The following is a 27,792-nucleotide window of genomic DNA, read 5'->3' as shown; positions in this document are numbered from 1 at the left end:
TATAGAAAGCCAGGGGACAAAGATGAGTTCTAGATATAACTGAGGGACTGAATAATAATAATAGCTAACACTAAAATATATGCTAGGCACTGATAGAAGAGCTTTACCAATATTAACTCATCTAAATCTCCCAATGAGATTGGAGTCATTGGGAGATTTAGCAGCCATAGGAGTCATCCTGTGAGACGATGACTACCATAATCCCCATTTTACAGATGAGGAAGTTGAGTCATAAAGCTAATAAATGACAGACCTGGGTTCAAACCCAGGTAGTCTGGCTCCGGAATCTCTACTCTTTTTTTTTTTTTTTTGTGGTATGCGGGCCTCTCACTGCTGTGGCCTCTCCCGTTGCGGAGCACAGGCTCCGGACGCGCAGGCTCAGCGGCCATGGCTCACGGGCCCAGCCGCTCCGCGGCATGTGGGATCCTCCCGGATCGGGGCACAAACCCGCGTCCCCTGCATCGGCAGGCGGACGCCCAACCCCTGCGCCACCAGGGAAGCCCCGGAATCTCTACTCTTAACCACATTGTCGTATTACCACCAAAGAGATGGGGAGAGGGACATGTTGCTGTAAAGAGGATGGAGTAAAGATGGGAGAAGAGTAGATGTTAAGGAATTAAATAATGGGGTAAAAAATGGAGACGGAAAAAATACGGCCAATTACAAGACTGGAGGAGAGGGAAAAATAGTAAGAAGAATGAAGATAAGGAATCATTGACAAACAAAAGGTGGAAACACAAAGTCAGTCAATGTGGATTGGGGAGATAAGGAGGGCCCAGGAAGACCTGAAGAAAGGCTGCATTGTCAGGCAGGATGCAGAGAACAAATGAGGAAAGGCGATTCTTACAGGATGGTGAAGGTGCCGTTGTAGGCGTCAGGCTCTGGCTCAGGCACTCTGTGGAGCTTCTGCTTTGGGCTGAGACCAACACACGACAGCGTCTCATTTTTGCAGGTACAGAGCTCACATATGCTGATGTTTGTGGTGGCATTCTGCCCTGGCTGCTTCTTTTCTGGGGTATATCTTACACCAGGAAGACCTGTGGATACTGAATACTGAGTCGAAGGAAAAAGAACCGTCTCAGATGGCCTTGGTTGCTGAGATACGTTAACTCCCAGGTCCACAGGTGAAACTGTGACTTGAGACAGGTTTGGTTGTGCAAGCGTCACCTCAGGGTGTTTTGGAGGGGGAGCTGTAGTCTGCTGCCGGGCTGTAGAATGTTCAGACTCTGTAGTAGGTTCTGGAGTTGTGGTCAGCTCCAGGTTCAAAGGTTTAACTGTGATACTGGGTGATGTTGGAGGCTCAGTGTGATCCTGATGCGGTGTTGGAACTATTGGATTGTGATATACTGGAGGCTGAGCTACAAAAACCTCCTTAGGTGGTTCTGCAGGCTGGGTTAAGGTCTCCTGCATGACTGGAGAAGGTTCACCCTCCTTACTGGGTTCTGGCCTTCTGGTCAGTCCAAGGTCCAATGGTTGAATTGTGACCTCAATCAAAGTTGGGTGGCGAGCCTGAACTTGCTCTGGATTTGGAAATGTCACCTCGGGGTACGGTGGTTGAATTGGGGCTCCTTGGTGAACTGGAAAAAGTTCAACATTTTCAGAGGGGATTGGATGCTGCTCTGAAAATTCCTGCCAGACTGACAAAGGTTCCAACTGCTCAGAGGACACTGTAGACTGAGCCGAGGTTTCTTGTTGGGGTGGAGGAGTTTCAAGCTCATTAGTGAACGCTGCAGTTACGATCAGTGCAAGACCCACAGGTTTAACAGAGACATCGGGCCGCTGCAGAAGCTGAGCTTGATCCTGACCTGGAGGAGAAACTGTCGGCACAGGATGCTCTGGAGAGAAAACTACACTCGCGGAATCCGTGTCCGGGTATGGAGCCTCAGTCTCAGTCAACTCCCGATGAGGCGGGGCCAACATCTTGAATGGAGACCAGGACGTCAAGTAATTAAAGCCCCCGGCTTCTGCCAGGGGTGTAAGGGCATGGGGCAATTTGGGAGGGGGGTCTGAGGCGTATGAAGACCAAGCCTCTGTCAGCCGCGGGGGGTTGGGGGTCACCTGGACGGGGCCCAGGGCCCACTCCGGAGGCTGAACTGCCTGGACTTGAAGCCACAGTTGTAGCCACGTGAGGAAGAGCCGTGGCAACCAAAGGCGTAGCCGGGACACAACGTGCGGCGGGTCGCAGGCACAGTGACCCAGGCCAGTGAGGAGCCGGAGCCACATCCTGTGTCCGAGCTGAACCGCTATGCCAGCGCCGACGCGAGCGCTCAGGTTAGCAACCGCGCGCCCCTCCCCCGCCTAACGTTCCACCCGTTATTTATGACATCTTTAGTTACGCCACCTTTATTAGGTTAGTGCGGAGATCCAATCCGCGCCACCAGAGTGGGCCTTTTGCCCAGAGTCCCCAGGGCCCAAGCCATCCTTCCCCTTGCAAAGGCGACACTTACCTCCTGCCGGGCCCTCTTCCCAACCCCTCCCTGCCCTCCCTGGCCCCAAACAATGAGGCGGGATTTGGGCTGCAGTCCCCAGTGGCCCCAAACTCCAGCAGCCCAGGGGTGGAGAGGGGTTGGGAAGGATGCAGAGCTTCCCAAGGAAACCACAGGACGTAGCATTCTGGGAAATTCAAAAGTGCTAATCCAGTTCTGGCAATCTGAACTCTTCCTCCTCAGAGCTGAAGTCTAAGAGACATTCTTCCTCCCTTTGGCCACACAACTGACAAGAAGAGTTGCTGACCAGGAAATGAGCACCAGTTGGGTGGCGGGAGGGGAACACACCTTACAATTATTCGAAAATGTTGCGTATATATGTCCATGCCATTCTCTCACTTTGTCACAGCAGCTCGGTGGTTTGTGACCACCTAGAGGGGTGGGATAGGGAGGGTGCGAGGGAGGGAGACGCAAGAGGGAAGAGATATGGGAACATATGTATATGTATAACTGATTTACTTTGTTATAAAACAGAAACTAACACACCATTGTAAAGCAAATATATTCCAATAAAGATGTTAAAAAATAAAAAACAATAAAATAAAATGTTTGCCATTTCCTCCAAACTCTCAGTATTCACGTCTCATTATTCATTCACCACTCTGTTATTAGGGGTTACCACTGAATCAGTGATGACTCCAGAACTTCTGTAGGAGGGGTTTGGGGCAGGTGAGCAATTCATTCTGGGAAAGAGAGTCTAAAACCAAGTGAATGGCCCTTTACATTAGCATGGGGAAACTTCCCACACCCCACCTTGTCTCAACAGAGCCATTAATCTAGAAAAAACTACAGTGTCACTTTTCAGAGGTCAACCCTGTGTGCACACATGGAGAAGACACTTCGAATGTTAAAGTTAGCATGTTAAGTAATTTTCTTGAACTACTGTAACTAGCACCCTATTTACTTTCTTCACAGTCCTTTTCATAATCTATTTGATTTTAGTCCTTTTTAATTGTCTGGTACACCTTTAACACCTAAACTCCAAGAGAGAAGGAGCTTCATCTTATTTCCAGTGCCTAGCACATAATGGTTTCTAAATGGAACTGATTCCAAGATTGGCCTCATTTAGGAATGGATCTGTTGTTATAATCAGGTTTCCGAAATCTTTAGTATCAATACGGAATCCTTTCCTCTCACATTTCACAGGAAGCTAGACTTCTTAAAGCCCAAACATGGATACGTCTGAAGTTTCCTTGACTGATTTAAATTGAATTAAAATAATTGTTTTGTACAGGAAAAACTTTCAAAATCTTTACATTTTTCAGAACATAACCACCTTTTCTTTCTCTACTTTCTTCCCTTCAGAACAAACTTTGCAACATTGGGGTGAGTTAAATCATCAGAAATCTAGCCCCAAATTCAGCTCTCAATGACATGAAACACATTTTTTGCTCCTTTTTAATAAAAATCCTATATGCAGTACATTAATGTTTTCTTTTAGAAATTACGTTGACAACTTAATCCCTAATTTGAGGCATTCATATAATTGGTTTACAGTAAGGTTCTTCGGCAAAATATTTAACACAGGATATAAATGAGATGCTGAGATCTGGGTAATATACCTTACTTGAAAGGTATGAATAGTTTTTAAACACTGTAGCATAATCACACTTAAGGCCATAGTTACTTTGTTCCCATATCCTTGCAATTCTATTTGAGGGGAGTTCTAAAAGGCCTGTGTCTTCTCCTGTGTCCACAACTGCAGATGTACACTGATGGCCCTCAATCCTGCTCTCCAAACTTCAAATAAGGGGCCAGAGACAAGGCTCGGGACTTGGAAAAGTCCTAGAAATTCCCTGCCTCAAAAGCAGTTTCAGAGTTTCACCTTTTCCTGAGGATGACAGAGCTGAGTAGACATGCCAAAGTCTTCCAAATCCTGCTGGGTGCTTTGAATTACGGCTACACTGGCTGTGTACCCCTTGAGTTTTTATCTCCACATACTTGAATGAAATCCTGTAGCTCCTCTTAGGTTCTAGCATCTGTGGCCTCTTCACAGGGTCTATATGCCACAGCTACTTTACCACTTTCTGAAATAAAGCTAACAAGGATCAATTCACAAGGTTTCTTGTTCTAAAACTTCCTGTATACAATGGTAGCACCCAATAATTAGACATTCTTTTGATTTCCAAAAGCAGAAAATAATAGCTTTTTCCTAGAAGTTCCCTCATCTGACACTTCCGTTTTTATCATAATTACTTGTGAAAAAGTATATAACAAGTATCAACTTTGGTTCAAAAACCTTTATGATCTTAGAAATAAGAACTAAGGAATAATGACATAGGAATTAAAAGCTGTGGAAACAAAAATGTTCAATCACAATACAACGAAATAGGAAGGCATTAGGTGGGGGTCAAAGTGAGTTCAAACCTGGGATAGATACCACTGGACTATAATAGATACTTCATGTTAGAAGCAAGGCAAGTGCCTACTCCTTGGGACCAAAATTCTACCAGATACAATGAACAAAGCTTTGGAGACAGAGACAGAGAGCATTTGAACACTCTACTGGCAGAAACTGGCCCATGTACCCTTTGGACAACACCGCTTTCCTCAAGGCAAGCTAGAGCCACCAGGCTTTTTGGTCTAAGGAGTTTTGAGTACATATAAGGAATACCTTGGCAAATTAGGGACAAACAACCCAGACATTTAGTTTGGTTCTTAAAGGTTGTTACCCAGAGTTGACAGCTGGTGGAGATTCAGCCTGATGACCAGGGAAGTCAAACTTCATTGGAAGGACTGCCCAGGCGGAAAGGCCAAGACCAATGCAGGGTCAACTCTTACAAGCAAATAAGGTCTCTGAAACTTAGCTAGGATTTCTCAGTCTCTAAGCCTGCAGCGCTGTGAAGCAGGGGAGCAATTCTGTTCCAGGAATCTACTAATCATAAAGTTTCCTTTGGGCACAGCCTGTGACATTCTCACCGCTGTATAACTCGATAGGGAACACAATCAACGGTATTTAGTAGCATGACCACTTTTAAGGCTCACACAAACGTATCCGATAATTATATAAGAATCATATTCACCCAATATATCAGAAATGAAAACTGAAATTAAACTGATTCCAAAAACATAATCTAATAAACTCTTCAACAAGAAAACAACAATGATAATAGTCCATATATTTTGTCTGCTTACTATGTTTCAGGCATAGTTCTAAGCTTTTTACATTCATCATCTCATTTACTCTTACAATATCCCCCATTAGGTGGTAAGCTGAATTACTAACCCTATTTGCAGATAAAGAAATTGCAGCTTAGAGATATTAAACACCTTCAAATGTCTCTGGCTAGAAAAACCTAAAATTGCAACAACAACAACAAATAAATCTAAGAGACAAAGTTAGGACTCAAACACAGGTGTCCAAGGCTTATACTCACTACACTATTCTGTATGATAAGCAACCAGTTGAGGAAGAACTGGATCAAACACTTTCTGTATGAACTGAGGCAAGTCATTCTACATCTAAACACTGGGGACAATAATATTCACTGTCGTTTTTCTCATAAATGCCACCAAGAACAAATTTAAGACTGCTGCTGTGAAAGCATCTGGTGAATGAAAGAATACGTAATGTTTTAGAGAACCATTATTTTCATCCAATTCACTTTTTTTTTTTTTTTTTTTTTTTGCAGTATGCGGGCCTCTCACTGTTCTGGCCTCTCCCATTGCGGAGCACAGGCTCCGGACGCACAGGCTCAGCAGCCATGGCTCAGGGGCCCAGCCGCTCCGCGGCATGTGGGATCTTCCCGGACCGGGGCACGAACCCGCGTCCCCTACATCGGCAGGCGGACTCTCAACCACTGCGCCACCAGGGAAGCCCCATCTAACTAACTTTTCAAATAAGTTTATTTGCTCACTGAAACTGAAGTACTTCAAGGACAATCAGAAAGGTCTTACCTAAAACCACAATCAGCCGTTTCTGGAATGCATCTGTCATAGCCTTCTGAATAGCAAGCTTCTGGGTTACCTTCCTTTTCATAAGGAATGATAATGACCCTAAATTCAACCAAAACAGATGAATTTAAAATGCCTGTCTGAATAACTGATGTCTAGGTTATGTGTTTAAAACTAAAAATGCATCTGTGATTCTTAGATCATTACCTTAGTGATCAAGGGCAGGCACTACAGTGGGGTGCGGTTGAATGACTCTGCTGTAGGTATACCCTGGCTTGGCACATTTTTACTGCTCAGATCTATTCTGGAAGTTCCTAAAATACTCGATGGGAAATGAAAACCAAGAACGTGGCACAAATTGCATATGACACACAGATTTCAAGTGGACAAGCTGAGGCTACACTGCTACAGACGCTGCTCTCCTGTGCGTGAAGGGCTGGATTCATACAGTGAGATAGATTTGGTGGTAGTGCAGATGATCTGGCCTCTCCTCAACCATCACCCACTCAGGTGGAGGGTGGAGCCTCCTCCACTCCGTTCGCTAACAGCCCTGCCTCTGACTTAAAACCCTAAGCCCAAGTGCCATGGATTCTAGGAAAAAACTCAGCACCAATCGGAATCCCCTTTCTAGGGATCTATATTTACTTTTTCCGCTCAGGCCCTTCTATGGGAGCAAAGGACTGAACATTTACACAAGAGTTTATTTCAATCTTTAGACAATGGTTTTGTTGGGATAACTGGAGGCCAGAAGACATCTGTATTTGAAGGACTATTTTAGCACATAACAAATTATTAACCAAAAAAACCACAAAAACTAACTAATTTTCCCTCCTCCTAAGCTTCCTGGCAGGCAGCCAGTTCTAAAATTCTAAAGTTTAAGGTGCTGTCAGGTATTGCCTAAGATAAAAACCTACATTGTCAGGCAGAAAAATTCTGCCCAGGGCTTTAGTTGCTTAGCTATGGTGATGATGTATCTGAAAAGTTGAGTTTCAGAAAGAAAGGAAAAAAGAGAAATCCCACTCCCTCACCTCCCCATACACACACATATTGGAAAACAGACCTTCCTCCAACTTATCCAAAGGTTCCTCAGCCATGCCAACTCCGGGACTCCTGCACTCGTGGGAGGGCAACACCACCTCTAAAGCACAGAAGAACTTGAGGCTTTGCTTCTGAAGTGGTGTCACAATATCTTCCTTTTCCCTTTCTTCAAGGTTAGAAAGATCCTGAAGCTGTTAGGATTTTGAATTAAAGGCTAGACTTCAAAATATCCTCTTGTTAGAAATAAAAACTAAACTCCAGCAACCCCAGGTAATAGTTTAGGTATGCTATAGCTTCAAAATCAAGTGAGACTTGCAAATGAATGATTAGATATGGTCAACTATTTTTTATTATATACCATGAAAATACTGGAAAAATTATGGACACCACCATCTATGTCATTGAGATTATCACTAATTCTAGGTGGCAGGCCAATGCTCAGATACTTCCATGTGGAAGCCTCTCACATCTCCTCCCCATAGCCCTGTTCTATTCTTCCCTCTAAAGTCTAGGAGTTCAGTGTTGAAAGGAGTCTGGTTAGTCAAAGAAAGTCTACAGAGTTTACCTTGATGATCCTTTTTGACCACCCATGGAAACCAAAGTAGTAATTTGCCAATTCTTGGCATCTGCAGCTGTTTAGGGCAGGCGTATTATGTTGAACCGCCTTATGACTGGTGCCGAGACGAACCTAAAGACAATAAAAGACGTAAAAATATCACAACCCTACATAGAGGCTTATTTTGGATATACCTGAGATTTATCAATACCAATTTCATAGAGGGGCTGTGCAGATTAAGTAGCACATTTTAAGCAATGAGTTCACAGTGAGCCCTAAATAAATGTTATTTATTATTTTTAGGTCAGTACTTTTCTGCATCATTTCCAGGGCCCCTGATTAACCGGGAAGGTTCCCTGACCTCTGGTGGTGAAAGTGATGATGAAAGCAACCAAGGAAGCCCAGCAGAAGCCTATTATGGGGCTGGGGTTAAGCAAAGGAAGTGAACTGTTTTAGTTGTCTCATCCTGTAGCTCCTGCTTGAGAATATGAGCTGAAGAGGAGATAAGATGGACCTGCCACTGAATTAGGACCTTAATCTGTAGCACCCCCTCCCCAAGTTACTAACCCCTGTTAGAAGAGGGAATACGTATACCTCTCTAAATGTAAATAAAGCAACCAAAAGAATTAGAGGTTCATCTGCATTAACAAGCTTCTTTGAGAGTGCAAATATTTCCAGTCTTAACTCTCTCAATAGCTTACATATCACTGTGGAGTTTTTACATCACTAGTTCTTTCTTAAATGTCTATTTCCATTTTGAACAGCGTGTAGTATATAAATACAGTCATAAAAATTCAAATAATACAAAGAAAGTCAAAGCATTGTTAATTCTTTGATTTGTTTGTGCATCTTCCCCGTCACTAGTTTACGAGCTCCTTAAGTGCTTGAAGGAACCGTATATTATTCTTTCCTTGTTACCAGAAACAAGCATAGGTCTTGGCATATAATAGGGGAGTGATGGTCTGTTGACTGAATGAATGAATGAGTACATAAGAAAATGAAATTATTTCCTCCAACTGAAGCTGCCTGCTGGGAAGGAGAAATGAAGACTAATTTTTAAATGTTGAGTGTTGCATGGGAGGATAGGCCCTGTACGGTGAGTCATAATGGAGCTGTCCTGGACAATTAGGAAGCTTCAGAAGGGCTCTGAGCCCCTGGGTAGTAGAGACAGTTGACATCTGGGATAACCTTGCCACAGTTCTTGCTGGCAAACATATCCCTTCGTGCTACTGAGAAAAACTCAGATACATTAGGCCTTTCCTTCATTTTATTTTAAGATGTTATTATCTTTTCTGTATTTATAAAAACTACAGGGGAAAAAAGATAAGATGTATACCTGCCAATGAATAAAAGAACACATAATTGGAACTTCCCTGCTGGTGCAGTGGTTAAGACTCCATGCTCCCAATGCAGGGGGCCTTGGTTCGATCCCTGGTCAGTGAATTATGTCTCACATGCATGCTGCAACTAAGAGTTCACACACCACAGTTAAGGAGCCTGCGAGCCACAACTAAGGAGCCTGCCTGCTGCAACTAAGACCCGGTGCAACCAAGTAAATAAATAAATAAAATTTTAAAGGAACGCATAATTAAAGTGGGTAACAATTTCGGGCGTGTGGGCAGTAAACTAAGGCTCTGCATTAAATAAGGAAATCTAATACGAATGCCCTTTCCTCTCAACTCTATAGTGACTTGTAGAACATTCTATCAGTGCCGAGCTTTATGCTGTGAAAATCTCAGAACCTAAGCTTATGCAATAGTCTTAATGTCCAATATGAGAAAACAACTCATTACTCACAACTGACACCAAGTAACTGTTTCATAATCTTTCCAGGACCATCTGTAATATCTGAGTGGTTATGTGAAATGGTCGCAGGGTGTGCAAACAAAAGAATGCCTGGCACAAAATCATTTCAATCCCAGGGAGTACAGCCAGGATGAAGAGGGTGTTAAACAGGGTACAGAAGTGGGAGGTAGTGTACCTGGAGTCACATCTGAGGAGAGTTCTCAGATTCAATAAAGGTGAACTCAGTGAGTAAAGAAATATGGGTAAGAACAGGCAGCAAGGTCAGTAGGAAGTAGCCAGAGCGAGAAACCAATCAGAGAAGACACACAATTATAAAGGGAAAGGTCTGGAAATCTAAGCCTCATTCACTTATTCAGAGGAATTGAAAAGGTCCTTGAAAAAGGAATGGTGGCTGAATGGAGGCACATAATGAAATGTTAATTCTGGGCAAGTAAGATTTGATGGCATGTTAATATGGAATAAGGTTTCTACAATGCATGAGAGAATATTTTAACCATTTTCTGGAATGTGAAGGGAGTTCTGAATAGGCAGTTTGAGAGTGATGATGAAGCCTCCTTTATGTTACATCTGACAAAAGTTCCTCAAGCTCCGGACTTCCCTGGTGGCACAGTGGTTAAGAGTCCGCCTGCCAATGCAGGGGACACGGGTTCGATCCCTCGTGCGGGAAGATCCCACATGCCGCAGAGCAACTAAGCCCGTAAGCCACAACTACCAAGGCCTGCGTGCCTAGAACCCATGCTCCGCAACAAGAGAAGCCATCGCGATGAGAAGCCCACACACCACAAGGAAGAGGAATCCCCGCTCGCCGCAACTAGAGAAAGCCAGCGCGCAGCAACAAGACCCAACGCAGCCAAAAATAAATAAATAAATAAATTAATTCATGAAAAACGTTTGTCAACCTCACACATTTGAAATCCACGTAAAAGTAAATATAAGGAAGACTCTTGTGAAGATTTCTTAAATTAAGGGGCAGCATAAAATGACATGGGGTTTAACATCAGTTAAGTTTGGGTTTGGCCTCTAGTTTCCTCCTTTACTGTCATGAACCTTAAGTAAGTCACTTAACCATCCTGATTTCGAGTTTCTTCATCTAAAAAAAAGAAAGAAAGATCTGGGGAACTGGGGGATCACTGGAGCAGTGAATCTGAGAGCATTCTGTACACCACAGTGCTGTATAAACGTTGGCCTTCCCCCCACCCCACCCTGCCCCCGCCGCTGGGATCTTAGTTCCCCGACCAGGGGTTGAACCCGGGCCCTCAGCAGTGAAAGTGCAGAGTCCTAACACTGGACCGCCAGGGAATTCCCGATGGCCCATTAGTTTTAAATTCAGCACTTCATCCCGGTAGAGCGAGGAATTCCACATTTGGACCCACCTTCACTGGAGATGTCTGGAAAAGCTGCTTCTGGTCGCATGCCTTTTGGGCTCTGTGGGCATCCCTTGCTGAATAAAACTTGATGATGCCATAGAACCCAGGACAGGCCACTGCTGCGTTTGGGAAGACTCGGACCGAATACAGAAGGCCAAACTGGGAGAAGACTGTGAACACAGAATGCTGTAGGGTGGTCCCATGATAAGTAAGTGCAGGAAATTTCACGCCCAGGAAAACAAACCGCCCATTCCCTTATATTCCCCCAGCCCTTCGCCACAGGCAACTGTGGTGAGCCGGCAACTCCAAACACTTCTCATTTTATGAACAAGTTTCCCTCTGAAATCCTAAGCTTCGAGAAGCATTAGGAGGCAATGCCGTCTGTTGGGAACTATCTCTCAAAAATCTCTGGGAGCGAGCTGACTGCTCAGGTCGGCTCTAGAACTAAGATTCCTCTCAGCGGAGACCACAGGCAGATGAGGTGTTGAAGCAGTACCCTGGGGCGCCCAGTTACTGGGGCGCGGGGCGGCTTCCTCCACCCCTCCCTCCGCCCCGGCTCGGCTCACTTGCAAGGCCTCGGCCGTGGGTCCAGAGCTCAGCTCCCACACCAGCAAGGTTTTGTCACCCGCGACGGGAACCGCAAAAGGTACCAACTCCACCATTCTACCGTTACCGCGCGTGCGCGGCTCGAGGCGCAAGCGGACTGCGCCTGCGCACGCGCGCACGCGCCTTTTAAAGCGGGAGCCTGAGGGGCGGAGCCAGCTCGGTGGGAGTGGGACGGGGGCGGTGCTCGGACCTCTCCCTCGCCCCTCCCACTCCGGGCTTGCCTCTGCCTCTAGTTCCCCTTCTGCAACCCGCGCGCCCAGAAGTTTTGAAGTTTAGCGTTTCTATTCAAGTGTATTTTTAGCGTAGAGTCCAAAGTGTGAGTTTACAGGATCGAATGGTGCGGACATGTTTATAGCAGCTGGCTTCATCTTCAAACTCCCAGAGAAGACTAGAGTACTAAGTAGTTAGCGCTAACTATCCACTGAACTTTAAAAATTTAGATTTCCTGACTCTGTGTGAGAAATGACCACCAAAGATGCAATCCTTCGACTTGAGTGTTTTCATGAGTCTTAAATATGCAAATCAAGGTATAACATTAAAGCCATCAACAGTCTAGTATGAAATTCTTAAAAAGCTGGTTTCTAGCCCATTTTCCTAAAGTACTCCCAAATCACCCAGCACATTTCTCCATCCCCACCATGACTTTCTCCACCTCAATATATCAGACCCTTAGCCCCACCCATTACCTACTTCTGAGCTCTTTTACTTCAAAAATTGTTGACTTTGGAGGAATTACTTGGATCTTGATACTGTTTCAAACCAATAACTATAGATTTATTATCCATATCATTATCCATTGCGTTCATTGTATGTATCCATTTATTCATTGTATCCATTATCTGTGCATGGAGAAGATCCCCATAATCTTCTCCAGATAGATTATGAACACCTCATGAACAATATTTACAGATTTATCACCCTTTTTCTAGTACCTAGCACACTCATACTCTATTAGGTACTCAAATATACCTGGGATTAATCATGACTAAATTAACACATTCTTTGCACAAGGAATGCTTTAATAATTCCAAAAATATAGAAAATTCTTCATCGTGGTCTTCTTGGTTTGCAAATGACAGTCAGGAACCAGGGGCCTGGGCCTGGATAGGAACAAGGAGGAAGCCCTAGAAAACTATTTATTCCTGGGGCTCCGGTCAGTTTTATTTGTAAATGGGAAAGGAAGAAAATAAGACGAGGTGGAGGCAAGAGGAAGAAGAAATGAAGAATTCCCAAGTGAGGAGAGGAGTTCTGGAATGACTCCACCACAGGCCTGTTCCCTGTCTCATGCCAGGTGGCATCCTGTCATCCAGTAGGACAGTGGCCGGTCTGCACAGTGCAACCTCCATTTTACCCTGTGGAGAGAAAGAAGATTGGTTCTTTTTTTTTATTAAGAATCAATTTTATTTATTTTTGGTTGCGTTGGGTCTTCATTGCTGCACACGGGCTTTCTCTAGTTGCGACGAGCGGGGACTACTCTGTTGCGGTGCGCGGGCTTCTTATTGCGGTGGCTTCTCTTGTTGCGGAGCACGGGCTCCAGGCATGTGGGCTCAATAGTTGTGGCACATGGGCTTTGTTGCTCCACGGCATGTGGGATCTTCCCGGACCAGGGTTCGAACCCGTGTCCCCTGCATTAGCAGGCGAATTCTTAACCAATGAGCCACGAGGGAAGCCCAGCAACACTTTTTATAGAAAATGTTGCTGCCAATTATGTAGAGAGGGCCCGTGGCAGCCATGTTTATGTTGCTTAATTTCTTCCATGCCTGTAGCTGAATGAATGGAGCTGGGACACAGGGTCCAAGCTGAACCCATCAGATCCTCCCTGCCAGGCACTTGGACTGGGACTGAGCCTAGCTAGTCTCTATGGTCGCTTAGGACATTAGCCCAGAGATTCAGGGCGGACATAGTCTGTCTGGTGGACTGTAGAGCAGAGAAAGCTGGTCTGCAGAGGGAGTAGTGAAGCCAATGCACAAAGAGAAGCAGAAACCTGCAAAGGAAAGTTTCCAGCCCTGCTTCCACCCTCTTCCTGAGGCCCAGCTGCACCCCTCGTGTGGGCTCAGCAAGACACCTTGTCCTCTCAGAATAAATCTCCCCCAGCTAGCTCAAGTTGCTCTGTTCCTGCAACCAAAAGAGTTTTGTTTAATACAGTGTCAGAGGAAGAGCCAGATCCCAGGTCTTCTAAGTCGGAGTTCCAAGCCCTGCCACATCCCACATTTTTCTAGGCTGTAGAAAAGGTCAGGTCCTGGCCTACTGTCCCTTTCTCTGTCACTATGTCTTTCTTAAGGCTCCGCCCACTAACTTCATCCCACCATGGCCTCCTTACCAGTTCTTCATCCCCCCTGTTCCGGACACAATTTTTTTCACACAGTTGATGTTTGAAAGAAGATTGAGGCTCAGCAATTCTGAAAGGGAGAAAGAGAATACCCGTCAGAGCACAGGGGACAGTCCCGAAGACTGGTCTCCCTGCAAGGCATGTGCCACCCAGTGGCTGAGAACTTCCGGACGAGGCAAGTCTTCCCCCTCAGAGGCCCATTTGGACATCCGTACAATGGCTGCTGGAGGTTGGGGATGGTTGGGGGGTGGGGGCAGGAGGGGCAGGAGGGCTGAGATTTGAGCCTGTTTACTGCCATACTTCCTAATGGATGGTAGTTCACCCCAAGTGTGGAGGATTCTAGGGAAAGGAAATGCCAAAAAAGGCAGCACAGAGACGAAGGAAAAGTCCTGCCTGAGGAGGGAGGCTCTTCAGGTGAAGAGCCCAGGGCCATTAATCAGAATACAAAGGAGGAGATGGGGGACACAATCACGGACCTGTGGAGCCTCCTGGATTAGCCCTGAGGTGGGAGTTTGCACTTGGCCTTCGGTCAGACCATTAGCCAAAGGCAGCTCTACTTGGTGGTGAGAGCTGAGCCTTCAGGGCCACCAGTTTGGCATTCAGCACTGGTTCTATGAGCCTCAGTTTGCTCACCAATAAAGTGGGGATCATACTAGTTTCTATTGCATGGCAAGTTGGATGAAATGAGCTATGTATGTAAAGTACTGAGTATATAATACGCTCTCAGTAAATGCTGGCTGCTGCACTGCTCTACTGCTACTGCCTGTGCAGAGCTTCTCTGGACCCTGCTAGCACACTGCAGAACCTCCTATAGGCATTTAGGGACACGAGTCAACCCTCTGCTCAGTAAAGGGATTCCCTGATTCCTTGAACCAATCCTCTGGTGTTGTTTCCAGGCTGTGTGTGGGAAGGTTAGTCCCACACTAACCCAGAGCCTGGTCATCTCTCTCACCTCTCCCACCCTGGGGCCCTGGCCAGACCTTGACAGTCCACTTGGCAAATGTTTTCCGTGTGACTCTTGTCATCATTGCACCAGTAGTGGCTGTTGATCTGGAAGATGCCATAGTCAAAGCTGCCATCTGTATTTTCATTTACCTTTGTTATGTTGAAGTGACTTTCCACGAAAGCCAGGCACAGCCCTTAGAACAGGGAGAAGAGGGTTTTTAGATGGGGGGCCAAGCTGACGGACAAGGAAGACGGAGGAGAAAGGGAGACGAGGAATCAGAAGAAAGGAACAGGCTTCCCTGGTGGTGCAGTGGTTAAGGCAACTAAGCACGTGCGCCACAACTACAGAGCCTGCGCTCTAGAGCCAGCGAGCCACAAGTACTGAAGCCCACGCACTCTAGGGCCCGTGCTCCACAACAAGAGAAGCCACCGCAATGAGAAGCCTGCACAACTCAACGAAGAGTAACTCCCGCTCGCCACAACTAGAGAAAGCCTGCGCGCAGCAACAAAGACCCAACGCAGCCAATAATTAATTAATTAATTTTTTTAAAAAAAAAAAGAAGAAAGGAACAAAGCCTAAGAGGCTAGATGGGGCTAGTGGGCCAGAAACACCCATTAGCTTCTCCTCTCATTCTTCAGTCCATCCACCCATCAGTACAACCACTCATCCGTCCATCTGTCCATGCATGATTTCTGCACTTAATGATCACCTACTGCGTGCCAGAAACTGTGCAAAACCCAGTGAGGGACCTTTAGCTGGCTCAAATGCATGAGGCTGCCTTCAAGGTGCCTATAGAATAAGAATGAAGATATGTACCTAAAAAAACCACAAAGCAAGATGAAAGGAGAGAGTGTTATAAGGCAGTCGTGCCTTACAATTCTGGGCAAGAGGGAGCTATCTCTACCATGGAGTAGGACGAAACCTTTGCACTGGCTGTTCCCTCCACCTGGAATGCTCTTCCGCCAGATGTTTGGGGGACTAGGGCCTTTATTCCATTCAGCACTGCTCAATGTCACCTCCTCAGAGAGGCCTTCCTTGACTTCCCCCTCTACAACAGTGTCACCCATCACTCCCCACTGCTTTACTCTTCTGCATAGCATTTATCACCACCAGGAAGCACTTCATATATTTGTGTGTTTCTTTCTTGCTGTCTCTTCCCCTAGAATGTGAACACTATGAGAGAAGGAGCTGTGTTGATATCTGTATCCCCAGCGCCTAAAGTAGTTCCTGGGACATAATAAGTGCTCAGTTAAGAATCGTGGAACAAATATCGAATGTTGGGAAAGGCTTCTTGGAGAGGGCTACTTTTTGAACTTGACTTTGAAAAACAAATGAGAGAAAAAGAAAGATGGCCACGGAGGGCATGACCGGGAGAGGAGGAGAAAAGGGGTGTGAGGGTGTGAGGAAACGGCACTCACAGTCGCTCAGGGAGTAGCCCTCAAAGCCATCCAAGTCCTCCTGGTGCAGCACATTGGCCAAGTCACATCGGTTGATGAGGCTGGCTTGATTCACGGCAACGAGACAGCTGACCAAGGAGATGAGTAGCAGGGTCGTCATCCTCAGAGGGGAGGAGACGCAGTGGAGGGTGAGCAGAGGAAGGCCTGCGGGTCCTAGGGTCTCCCAGGAGAGAGAGTCTTCTGGGGAATCTGGAGAGAGCAACCACATGTCCTCGCTTACTCACTGCCCCCCTCCTGGCTGTTTCTCTTTCCTCTCATGTATTATTTTATAAATACATTTTTTTTGGGGGGGTCTCCTGTTGTTTTGTTTCTGTTTTTGTTTTTCCTAGTCTAAAATTAACGATGCTGGGGCATGTCAAATAGAAATGAGAGCCAGCTCAAAGGGGTACCCACTGGCCAAATCTGGGACAGCATTTTTCGGGTAACAGCTTTACTGAGATATAATTCACAATATATAATTCACATACCATACACTTAATTCATTTAAAGTATACAATTCAATCATTTTTCACAGAACTGTGCAACCAATCCCACAGTCAACTTTAGAATATTTTCATCAACCCAAAAAGAAACCCCATATCCGTTAGCACTCACTGTCTGTTCCACTTCCGTCCAGCCTCTGGCAACCAATAATCTACTTTCTATCTCTATAGATTTGCATATTCTGAACATTTCATATAAATGAAGTCATACAATATCTGGTCTTTTGTGTTTGACTTCTTTCACTTCACAATGTTTTCAAGGTTTCATCCATCTTGTAGCATGTACCAATATTTCATGCCCTTTCACGGGTGAATAATATGCCATTGTACGGATATATCACAATATGGTTATGCATTCATCGGTTTGTGGACATTTGAGTTGTTTCTATTTTTTGGCTATTATGAATAATGCTGCTATGAACATTCGTGTACAAGTTTTTGTGTGGACAAATGTTTCCATTCCTTTGGATACATACCAAAGAGTGGAATTGCTGAGTCATATGGTGACCTAAAGTTTAAACTTTTGAGGAATTGCTGACTTCCAAAGCGGCTGTACCATTTTACATTCCCATCAGCAATGTATGGAGGTTCCAATTTCTCCACATCCTCACCAACAGAGTTATTAACTGTCTTTTTGATCAAGGCTATCCTAATGGGTGTGAAGTGGTATCACGTTATGATTTTGATTTACATTTGCCTCATGGCTAATAATGTTGATCATCTTTTCACATGCTCATTGGCTATTTGTGTAACTTTAGTAAAATGTCTTGTCAGAACCTCTGCCCACTTTTTCAGTTGGGTTGTTTGTCTTTTCATTATTGAGTTGTAAGTGCTCTTTATATATTCTGGGTATTAGAACCTTATCAGATACTTGCTTTGCAAATACTTCCTCACATTCTGTGGGTTGCCTTTCACTTTCTTTTCTTTTTCTTTTTTAATAAATTTATTTATTTGTTTATTTTTGGCTGCATTGGGTGTTTGTTGCTGTGCGTGGGCTTTCTCTAGTTGTGGCAAGTGGGGGCTACTGTTGGTTGCAGTGCGTGGGCTTCTCATTGAGGTGGCTTCTCTTGTTGCGGAGCATGGACTCCAGGCACGTGCGCTTCAGTAGTTGTGGCATGTGGGCTCAGTAGTTGTGGCTTACGGGCTCTAGAGCACAGGCTCAGTAGTTGTGGCATACAGGCTTTGTTTCTCCGTGGCATGTGGGATCTTCCCGGACCAGGGCTCAAGCCCGTGTCCCCTGCATTGGCAGGCAGTTTCTTAGCCACTGCACCACCAGGGAAGTCCTGCCTTTCACTTTCTTGATGGTGTTGTTTGAAACACAAAATTTGTAAATTTTGATGAAGACTGATTTATGTATTTTTTTCTTTTGTTGCATATGCTTTTGGTATCATATATGTGAAACCAATGCATAATGGTTTCCAAGGTAATCTGGAACAATTTGACCATCAAAATAAATGATGATAGTGACAGATTATAACCCACTGAATGAGATAGGAATCCATGAGTTCATAACAGTAATAGATAAATAGATACATAATGGAGATTAAAGGGGAGCTCTTCTTGACAAGAAAATGCTGACTGATAAAAGTGTTGGTAGTCATGAAGTTCGAAAATCACCATCTTGAAACCATCCTAAACTGGTTTGAGCAAGAAATAATCATCAATAGATGCTAAATATGAGGGGGTGGGAAGCTTGGTGAAGAGCTGAGTATGTTCATGGTCTTAAAGTATCTCCCCTTGATTGCATGAGAAAAACAGTAACAATACAGTGGAGAAACCAGACAGTGTTTTGACCTGGTAATCAAAATTAACACCACCAGTGAGGGACAGAGAGAGATTATGTGCCTCCAGATGTGACACCCTGAGAAGGACACACATCACTTATGCAGCATTCTGGCCAGAGATGCATAACCTGTAGCTAATCTTGAGGAAACAGCAGACAAAGCCAAATGGAGGGAAAATCTACAAGATAACTGGCCTACGTTCTTCAAAATGATCAATGCCATGAAAGCAAAGAATGAGGCTATTTCTATCACTAGGGTGTGTGTGTGTGTGTGTGTGTGTGTGTGTGTGTGTGTGTGTGTGTGTGTGTGTGTGTGTATCTTTCCATTAAACTAGGTGTATGTTCCTGAGGATTCCTCCATCCACTAGCTTCATGAGTCAGGCAGCTTCTTGGACAACATGGCTACCCTGATGCCTGTCTCCTCACGGATGTTTTATTCTGTCTCCTAAGACTCACTCCATTGCAGCCTGAGCTTGCGACCATTCTTTTGCCTCTCTCTTCCACCCTACAGCTGCCAGATTTAGCAAATAAAATTACAGGATGCCCTGTTACATTAGAATTTCAGACAAACAACAAATAAGTTTTTAGTATAAGTGTGTCTCATGCAACCTTACTCTGCCCTGACTCAGTAGGGTCCTGCAGAGACAGGTATCACTGAACCTCGGAAAGCAGGGAGCTCCATCTCTGCCCATGAAGGCCCCTCTTGGGGTTCCCTGGGGAAAAAGTGGTTCGGGCAGGTGTACCCCCAACTTCCCCTCCCGAGCTTACCGCTCTCCTATCCCTCTCTGACCCCAGGTCCCAGCCGGCCTAGGGCTTTCTGGGAGAATCTGTAGAACAAAGTCGTTTGGGTAGGAGCCTCCTCTTCCTCATGGACTACCCTGTGGCCCCGCCCAGCTCACCACTCTCCATATTCTAAAGAAGACGGGAGTGCTCAGCCATCCCCAACTTCTGGAACCCCAGTTCTGTGATGTCATCACTCTCCTGGAAATACTCTGGTCTTACATGCAAATTGGCTCAGTCTTGAGGCCAAACTTCAGGCAGAAATGGTAGATGGGCCTGGAGGGATTGGTGACAACTGTGGGATAGGGTAGAGGGGGCTGGTTGTTCTGTCTGCGCATCTCCCTTCCCTTCTGGGAACAGTACCACCTTTAAGGGAACTCCTTCCCCCATGGGGCTTTAGTGCCACAGTCACACAGGGCCCTGCACTCCAGGTGACAGGGTGTGCCCGTGCCCCAACCAGTGTATCTTGAACTGAAATTAGGCAGAGCAGCTCAGCTTCTCCCAGGTAGACTTTGGGTGTGGGGCCAGAGGCAGACAGTTTGGAATCACGTGGATACGGCCCATCTGAGAGAATAAGCCTCCTTGAACAGGGATCAGAGTCCAGACAGGATTGCAGCCCCAGGGTCCACCCTTTCTGCAACCTAAACACCCTTTTGCCCTTACTACTACCCTATGATTCAATAAATGTCCTTTCTTGTGTAAACATGTTTGAGTTGAGTTTCTGTCACTTACAACCAAAAGAGACCTGCCAGGAGAGAAAGCATGGGGTTAACCATCCACGGAGTGGTGACCTGACAACCTTCACCTCCCCATGAAGGCCACGTATCATTTGTCAGCAAAGTCTGGGAGACATTTCCACCAACTATAGCAAAAAGGAAGCAAGAGAAAATTCTGTTACTGATGTTCACTCCACCCTCTGAAACAGGGTGATAAGGTCTGACAGAAGGGAAGTAGGAAGAGCTTTCTAAGTGGGCAGTGATGCCCCATACCCTCTGGCTTTGGACTTCCCTCCCCAGTGGGACAGCAGCACATTGCATCTTGGGATGTGAAGGCAGCCGGAGCTCTGGTGGAGGTTGAACTCTGGGAGGAGGGTATTCTCTGGGTACCACTTTATGAAGTATCGTTTGGGGCCAAAAATATGCAGGTGCCTCAGATGACCCAAACTACCATGTCTGTGTAGAATTAGAGACCTGGGTAGGAGGAGAGGCTTCCATAGCCCAGGACCACACACTGGAAATTGGGCCAGGGGAGGGTCTCCCTGCAGCTTAAAGTCTTAGAGGGGATGATGGCAGCACTCAAAGGGGGACCAGAGGGACCCTCGACCCCCACCTCCCAACTGTGACAGACATGAGCCCTGAATGGATTCCTACCCATTCAAGGACCTGGGACCCAACCTGGGACCCAACTTGGGACCCAAGGATAAATTCGGAATGTTGCAACCTGGGACAAGAAGACATGGAAGCCACAGATCATTGGTCTAAATAAATATTTACAAGTTATAAATCAAACTAACAAGCTGTTAACTAAAATATTTTCTATCCTCATATTCTGACAAACATTCCTTTAAAAGGATAAAATTTTAAAATGTGTATGAAGCTATGGTTTATATATGACTGAAGGTTAGCAAAATGTCAAAGATGAATGAATTTAGTTTTTATTCCACATGTCTAGATGCTCTGTTAATGGGCTGGCAATGTTGGGATGAATAATAAACAGATACATAATTCATAAAGGATTATAACTATTCCATGAAATTTATCTTTCTTATCTCCCTTTCAATACAATCACTAATTATATTACTATTATCAAGATTTTTCAATATATTTAAGAATTTAAAACATAATTATATTCAAAGTACAAAATTTTAAATATATTTTCATCAAAAATATAAATTTATGTGAAAAATGTATTAATTTTCTGTTTTCCAAAAATTAGTTTTAAAATATTGAAAGGTATCTAATAATTCAAAAGGCAAAATACAAATTAAAATGAATGAATATTAAATTTTTATATCAAATTATTTATATAAATCCAAACACTTTCTTTTACTCTCTGAAAGCTTAATTAAATTTTATTAACTTTTAATTTTAAAATTTAACTTAAATTTTATTTAAATTATAAATTAATTTTAAAACTTCTTTTAATTTAAAACTTTTAAAATGAAAATGTTACAATTCATAAGTCTAGCATTCAATGTCCATCTTGCTGCTAATGTAAAGAATTAGTATCATGGGGCTTCCCTGGTGGCGCAGTGGTTGAGAGTCCGCCTGCCGATGCAGGGGACACGAGTTCGTGCCCCGGTCCGGGAAGATCCCACATGCTGTGGAGCGGCTGGGCCCGTGAGCCATGGACGCTGAGCCTGAGCGTCCGGAGCCTGTGCTCCACAGCGGGAGAGGCCACAACAGTGAGAGGCCCACGTACCACAAAAAATAAAAAAATTAAAAAAATTAAAAAAATAAAGAATTAGTATCATGTTATGTCTGAAGTCTAAACATATATAAAAATTTAAGAGTAATATGTAATGTGATTTATGCAATATTACAAAAATTTCCTCAGCTTTTTACAACTGAGGCAAATACTGTACTAATTCCTGTGTACTTCCAGAACCATGAGTAGAAACATGAAAATAAGAATGGTACCACTCAGCACTACTAGAAAATGATATTTCATTGTGTTCAAATCTATTGCGTTCAAGCTACCTGAGAGGAAAGCTCTGACAAGTTAGTCTTTTCTCTTTCCTAAGTTCTTTTCTGCTCAAAGCGTCTCTGGACTCTGAAATTGTACCAAGCAGGAGTCATTAAGCTTTCATCAAACCTTTAGATGCAGTTGCATTTTTCCCCATGAACATAGGGTAAGATGTAAAGAAGCATCTCCCCAGGGCCTAAACATTGTTAGTCAAGAGAGTGGATGTTTCGGGTTAAGTCGTGCTGTGCCAGTGCTGAGTGCCAGATCTGGAGTAACAGAGGCATCCTGTGGTTTAATTTAATTATCTTGTCTGCAGGTGCACTAAGCACAGGCCCAGCTAGGGGCTCCACTTGTCAGTTTTAATGGCAATACTGGAAAAGTATGCTCTGGCAATAAATTGCTATAGAAACCAGAGGAAAAGTTAAGGAAGTGTCTGCTTTGAGTTTTCAATAAAATATGAGAAAACCCCCAAATGATACCGCTGGCTGAAATGCAGAATACAAGGAACTAAAATCCAGTGACAGAAATGAAACCTGTATTGAAGGCAGGAAGAGCAGAATCCACAGGTCAGAAGAGTCAATCAAGGCTGGAATCACACACTTGGGAAGTTCTTCAAATGCAGAGCAGAAAGACGTGTGGAAAACAATGGGACAAAAAAAGGATGGCTATGGATGATAAAGATTAGAGCCTTAGACTGGGACAAAGACACCAGAGCTGAAAAAGGTGAGTTTGCAGATCTGACAGGTAACCTGTGTTCCAGGAAAAATACATGAAAAGACAGTCACTACTGAGACATATTCAAGCCATATATTCATAAGACTGAATTTTTGACTTTACTTTTAGGCCTGTACTTTACCCCACAGAACACATATCTTCTCAAATACTTCAGGAATAGTGACGAAATTGATTATAAACTAGGCTACAAATAATACCGCAATTTGTCCCCAAAGGAGGAATTACGTAAGCTCCGTACTCTGGCTATAATTTAAAAACCTCAGTTTCTTATAACTTTAACAGAAACACACACACACACACACACACTCACACTTTTTCCCCTCTGAATAATTACTGAGTCGAAGGCAAAATTAAAATCTGGAATAACAGGTTTGCAAAACAATGAACATGACATTAATATATTGTGTCGGAAATTTATTTAGAAGTAAATTCATAATCTTAACTGCTTTCATTCAAATAAAACAAGCAAACTGAGCATTCAACTCAAGAAGTTAGAAAAAGTAGAAGAAAAACATTCCCAAGGGAAAACAGAAGGAAGCAAAACGTAAGAATGAAAGTGTAACGTATTTAATTGGCTTCAGGGGAAAATATTGGGTGACGAGTTAAAAACAAAGTTAAGAAGCAAAGACTAGAGAACCTGAATATTACATGTCCCACTATGGACTTTGGATCCTTCTCTGTAGCATTAGGGTTGTGTAAACTACATATTTCAAAGTTTCTGGAGTGAATTCCTTGCAAGGACTGGCCACTCGGAAGCCAAGGGTTACCAGCAAACAACAGATTTCTTTAATAAAAACACAGTGGGTAGATTATCCAAGAAAGTAAATATAACTGAAGGTTCTAAAGCCTTGACACCCCAAAAGCATTGCCAAATACTTTCTCCCATAAAATCATATTTTGTCCCAAGGGGGGACCCCCAGCAGGACTGAGAAGTACCACTGCCTGCTGCTGGACCTGGGAGCATGTGGCAAGGAGAGAGACATGTCTCTGCTCAGGAAAGTGCAATGGAAGCTCCTAGATTGTGCTGTGAAATGCAAGATGAGTGAAATACACACCTGCCTTTGAAAAATCAAATATGGACCTTAGCAGGGCCATAAGTCTGAGTAATTAAAAGACTGGAGAAATTCCACGGTGGTCCAGTCCAGACACATCATTCACATAGTTCAAAAAGAAGCATGCCACCCTGATGGTCAGCCCTTCGAGAAATGAATCTTTCCACTGAGCTAAAATTTGCCTGTGTCCACTTTCTCTGCTTAAACTCAGTCCCCACACGTCATCCACCCAGCTTCGGACCCTCTTGCATGAGGTGGCCAATTGCTGGCCTTTGGAGTCAAACCAAAATTCCTGGCAAAGAACTGGGCTCATATAACCGCATGTATAGGTAAAGCATGTGATTACATCATTATATGTTTTAGTGTAATCATACCTGTGCATCTTCATAGAACTTACCTATTACTTTATTACTTTCCCCCAGTTTCTCTTTTATATTATAGTTAAAGCATTATGCTAATTTTTAAATTTACCGTCATTATGAATGGATTAAACAAATCAATAAAAAGGAATGAATGGGGCTTCCCTGGTGGCGCAGTGGTTGAGAGTCCGCCTGCCAATGCAGGGGGCATGGGTTCGTGCCCCGGTCCGGGAAGATCCCACATGCCACAGAGCGGCTGGGCCCGTGAGTCATGGCCGCTGAGCCTGCGCGTCCAGACGGAGCCTGTGCTCCGCAACGGGAGAGGCCACAGCAGTGAGAGGCCGGCGTACCGCAAAGAAAAAAAAAAAGAAAAAGGAATGAATGACTGGTACACACAACAACGTGGATAAATTTCAAAATAATTATGCTGAGTGAAAGAAGCCAGACCAAAAAAAGAGTATATACTGTATGAGTCCATTTATAGAAAACTCTAGAAAGTGTAAACTCATCTATAATGACAAAACAGATCAGTAGTTTTTTGGGGGATTAGGGAGTAGAAAGGGGCACAAGGAAATTTTGGGGGGTGATTGAGATGTTCACTATCTTGATGTGATGATGGCTTCAGGAGAATTTACATAAATCAAAAATTAGCAAATTGTACACTATAAATATGTCATTTATTATATGTCAATAAAGTGCTTAAAATCTTTAAAAATTACTATCATTACACTATATATATATATTTAAGTAATGAATGTGTTTTTCTCTTATATTTTAAAAAATGTGAACATTCTGTAATTCAGCAGCAACTTTTACTTCCTGGTGACTTCTTCACTGGGTCTTAATTCCCTTTTATATAACAGACTCTTGTTCCGGAAGGCAATTAGCTTTTCATCATTCTTTCTGTCTAGATAGCATCCAACGACAAATCCCACAGGGACAAGTATATGTACCCAGTGGTCACACACAATCTGAAGTAAGTTCATCATGAATGCTGAAGCCTCGGAAGTAACAACGACACTACCCACAAAATATATTTTGTGGAAAGGGAGTTATGGGTCTGTCATGGCTGAGAATCCCAGTATTAGGAAAATTCAGAAGTTGGAGCAAAGTTTCTCCCACATGCCGGTTTTCAGGCCAACTCTCTGTGCAATTTATCCAAGTGGCCACTAGAGGCTAGCAGAGGTCCAGGTACAGGAAGGCACGGGCTGCGGGGACACCAACACGTAAAAGTATTCCCTCCTCTATGCTCGCCAGCCTGGGAGCTGGGCATTAATATCCCCGATTTATGCAGTGGTAGAGCCGGGATTTGGGTTGTGGTCTCTCTGGCTCCTGATTCCACTTTGTTGGTTCCTCAACATCAAGAGCCCTCCCTGTGCTACCATATGTCCTATGTCCAGTGAGGCAGCAGCCAGAGCTCCAGGTCTGTCATCCACAGAAGTGACATGGAGTAGTTGGAGGTGGCATCAAAGAGTTGTGATTCTCAAGGTGCCTTTAGAAGGCCGCTCAGGCTCAAGGTACCCTCTGCATTGGCCTTCCACCTTGCCTGAAACCCTCCTACTATGAAACAAGGCGGACTTCCCTGGTGGCGCAGTAGTTAAGAATCTGCCTGCCAATGCAGGGGGCACGGGTTCGAGCCCTGGTCCGGGAAGATCCCACATGCCGCGGAACAACTAAGCCCGTGCACCACAACTACTGAGCCTGCGCTCTAGAGCCTGCCAGCCACAACTACTGAGTCCACATGCCGCAACTACTGCAGCCCGCGCGCCTAGAGCCCGTGCTCCGCAACAAGAGAAGCCACTGCAATTAGAAGCCCGCGCACCGCAACGAAGAGTAGCCCCGCTCGCCGCAACTAGAGAAAGCTTGCGCGCAGCGACGAAGACCCAATGCAGCCAAAAAAAAAAAAAAGTCAGCGTTCCATTATCAGACACTGCAACATCACAGGCTTAGCTAACCAGGCTGAAGAGTGAAGCACTGGTGGAAAGGTCATTTTTTATAAGGGACAGGGAAAGGAGACAGGGTTTAATTGGGGGTGGGGAGGTGATGGTGGAGCACCCATGGGATGCTACAATGGAGGCCCCCCAATAAAAACTATTGTTAATACATACTGAGCCCTCCCAGTGTGTGAGGCACGAAGCGTGTATGCAGTGAATCATTTCACCTTCACAGCACTCTTGTGAAATTAGATGCAGAGAAGTTAAGTAATTCACCCATAATCACAGAGCTTGCAGGAGGTAGAGCAAGGATTTGAATTCAGGTTTGACACCAACATGGTGGGTTTAGCTGCTACTCTGTACTGCTCACTTTCATGGAATTGTCTTTCTTACTCTTTGGGGCTGGGGTATTATTTAGTTCCTGTGTTAAATTGGTTGGTGTTGGTAGCAGGTGGTGGGTATTTTATTTCAAACTTCTGGAGATAAAGCTCCTGATGATTCAAGAGAATTTTAATCCCCTGTGATGGTCCAGGAGGGAAGTCCTCTCTATTTATTGAACATTTTCAATGTGTGAGGTTCTGTGCTAAGGTTGATACTTTCTTAGTGATGCTATTGGAAGGGCAGGTGGGCAGAGACCAGCAACAAGGAATCGAGGGGCAGGTGATATGGAATGACCCAGTGACATTGTTCATTTCTGCCCACAGATGTGTGTCAAAGGCAGCGGGGCCCCACCTCAGCTGGAGTCCCGAGCAGGTGCCTAGACCAGGATGTAGGTCCAGGGAGCTCACCAAAAGGCCCCAGTCGTCAGGAAAAGCCAAACCGTCCCAGTGAGCAGATAACTTATGTGTGTGGTTTGTGGGTGATGAAGTATTCCAGCGGTTTCTTTTGTAATTTTTTTTTATTTTTATTTTTGGCTGCGTTGGGTCTTTGTTGCTGTGTGCAAGCTTTCTCTAGTTGTGGCGAGCGGGGGCTACTCTTTGTTGCAGTGCGTGGGCTTCTCATTGCGGTGGCCTCTCTTGTGGCTTACAGGCCCTAGAACACAGGCTCAGTAGTTGTGGCGCACAGGCTTAGATGCTCCATGGAATGTGAGATCTTTCCGGACCAGGGATCGAACCCGTGTCCCCTGCGTTGGCAGGCAGATTCTTAACCACTGCACAACCAGTGAAGTCCCTCTCTAGAGGTTTCTTTCCTGGACATCCTCCCCCTTGGGCTTGGACCGGTCCGCCTGGGATCATGCAGCTTGATCCTCCAGGCAAGGTGCCTCAGGGAGGTGGCCTCTTCTGTTCTGCAGGGCCCATCAGCTATGGGCTTCTGCCCATCCTGCTGCTTTTATGCTCTTATGGACACATGGTAGGGGTGATACAGGCACCAAGTAAAGGCTCCAGGGCTGCACAGGTGAGGACAAAGCAAAAGGAGGCCAGAGATAAACAAGTCCTCACAGACCCATTGGATCCACCTGCTTCATTTCATAGATGGGAAAACTGAGGACTGGGGAGG

The 27,792-nt window shown here is 44.7% G+C and overlaps 3 protein-coding genes and 1 pseudogene across 8 annotated transcripts in view; all 4 read right to left on the bottom strand.

Annotated features, from left to right (window-relative positions):
- Positions 1–8,075, bottom strand: part of LOC115849272 (leucine-rich repeat-containing protein 37A2-like) — a 48,472-nt gene extending 40,397 nt beyond the window's left edge. Inside the window, exon 1 of one of the 3 annotated variants that reach the window (XM_060289926.2) lies at positions 7,984–8,075. In XM_060289926.2, the coding sequence (XP_060145909.1) occupies positions 7,984–8,009 (26 nt within the window). In that variant the 5' untranslated portion in view covers positions 8,010–8,075. Of the gene's footprint in view, positions 1–847; positions 2,281–7,983 lie in introns of those variants that run through there. The other 2 variants (XM_060289923.2, XM_060289924.2) reach the window with 2 other exon arrangements.
- Positions 1–11,834, bottom strand: part of LOC138842286 (RAD52 motif-containing protein 1-like) — a 31,084-nt gene extending 19,250 nt beyond the window's left edge. For 2 of the 4 annotated variants that reach the window (XR_009560200.1, XR_009560199.1), the window contains exons 1-4: positions 11,714–11,834; positions 11,154–11,333; positions 7,984–8,106; positions 6,384–6,482 (exon numbers count right to left, since the gene is read on the bottom strand). Coding sequence is in view for 2 of the 4 variants with exons in the window: in XM_070044416.1 (XP_069900517.1) it covers positions 6,340–6,482; positions 7,441–7,609; positions 7,984–8,106; positions 11,154–11,333; positions 11,714–11,809 (711 nt within the window). In the remaining 2 variants the exon portion in view is untranslated. Of the gene's footprint in view, positions 1–6,339; positions 6,483–7,440; positions 7,610–7,983; positions 8,107–11,153; positions 11,334–11,713 lie in introns of those variants that run through there. The other 2 variants (XM_070044417.1, XM_070044416.1) reach the window with 2 other exon arrangements.
- A 1,110-nt stretch (positions 11,835–12,944) lies between these two features.
- Positions 12,945–16,585, bottom strand: LYZL6 (lysozyme like 6). The gene is made up of 4 exons (XM_030850026.2): positions 16,447–16,585; positions 15,063–15,221; positions 14,074–14,152; positions 12,945–13,105 (listed from the first exon to the last, which is right to left on the bottom strand). Exons 1-4 carry the CDS (start codon positions 16,583–16,585, stop codon positions 13,036–13,038), a joined length of 447 nt encoding a protein of 148 aa, XP_030705886.2. The 3' UTR covers positions 12,945–13,035.
- An 8,543-nt stretch (positions 16,586–25,128) lies between these two features.
- Positions 25,129–25,373, bottom strand: LOC115849107 (NADH dehydrogenase [ubiquinone] 1 beta subcomplex subunit 1 pseudogene; annotated as a pseudogene).
- Between the last annotated feature and the right edge of the window lie 2,419 nt (positions 25,374–27,792).

The sequence above is a fragment of the Globicephala melas genome, chromosome 20 (assembly GCF_963455315.2).
Source record: "Globicephala melas chromosome 20, mGloMel1.2, whole genome shotgun sequence".
NCBI lineage: Eukaryota > Metazoa > Chordata > Mammalia > Artiodactyla > Delphinidae > Globicephala > Globicephala melas.
Note: the sequence above shows the minus strand (reverse complement) of the source record. Positions and strands in the feature narration are given on the sequence as shown.

Excerpts from the sequence above, each read along its gene's own strand:
- LYZL6 (XM_030850026.2), bottom strand. The coding sequence starts at position 16,585 with ATGACGACCCTGCTACTCATCTCCTTGGTCAGCTGTCTCGTTGCCGTG. Across the intron at positions 15,222-16,446 it reads GGGCTACTCCCTGAGCGACT|GGCTGTGCCTGGCTTTCGTG; the intron begins GTGAGTGCCGTT and ends CCCTGTTCTAAG. Across the intron at positions 13,106-14,073 it reads ACAGGGGGGATGAAGAACTG|GGTAAAATGGAGGTTGCACT; the intron begins GTAAGGAGGCCA and ends TTCTCTCCACAG.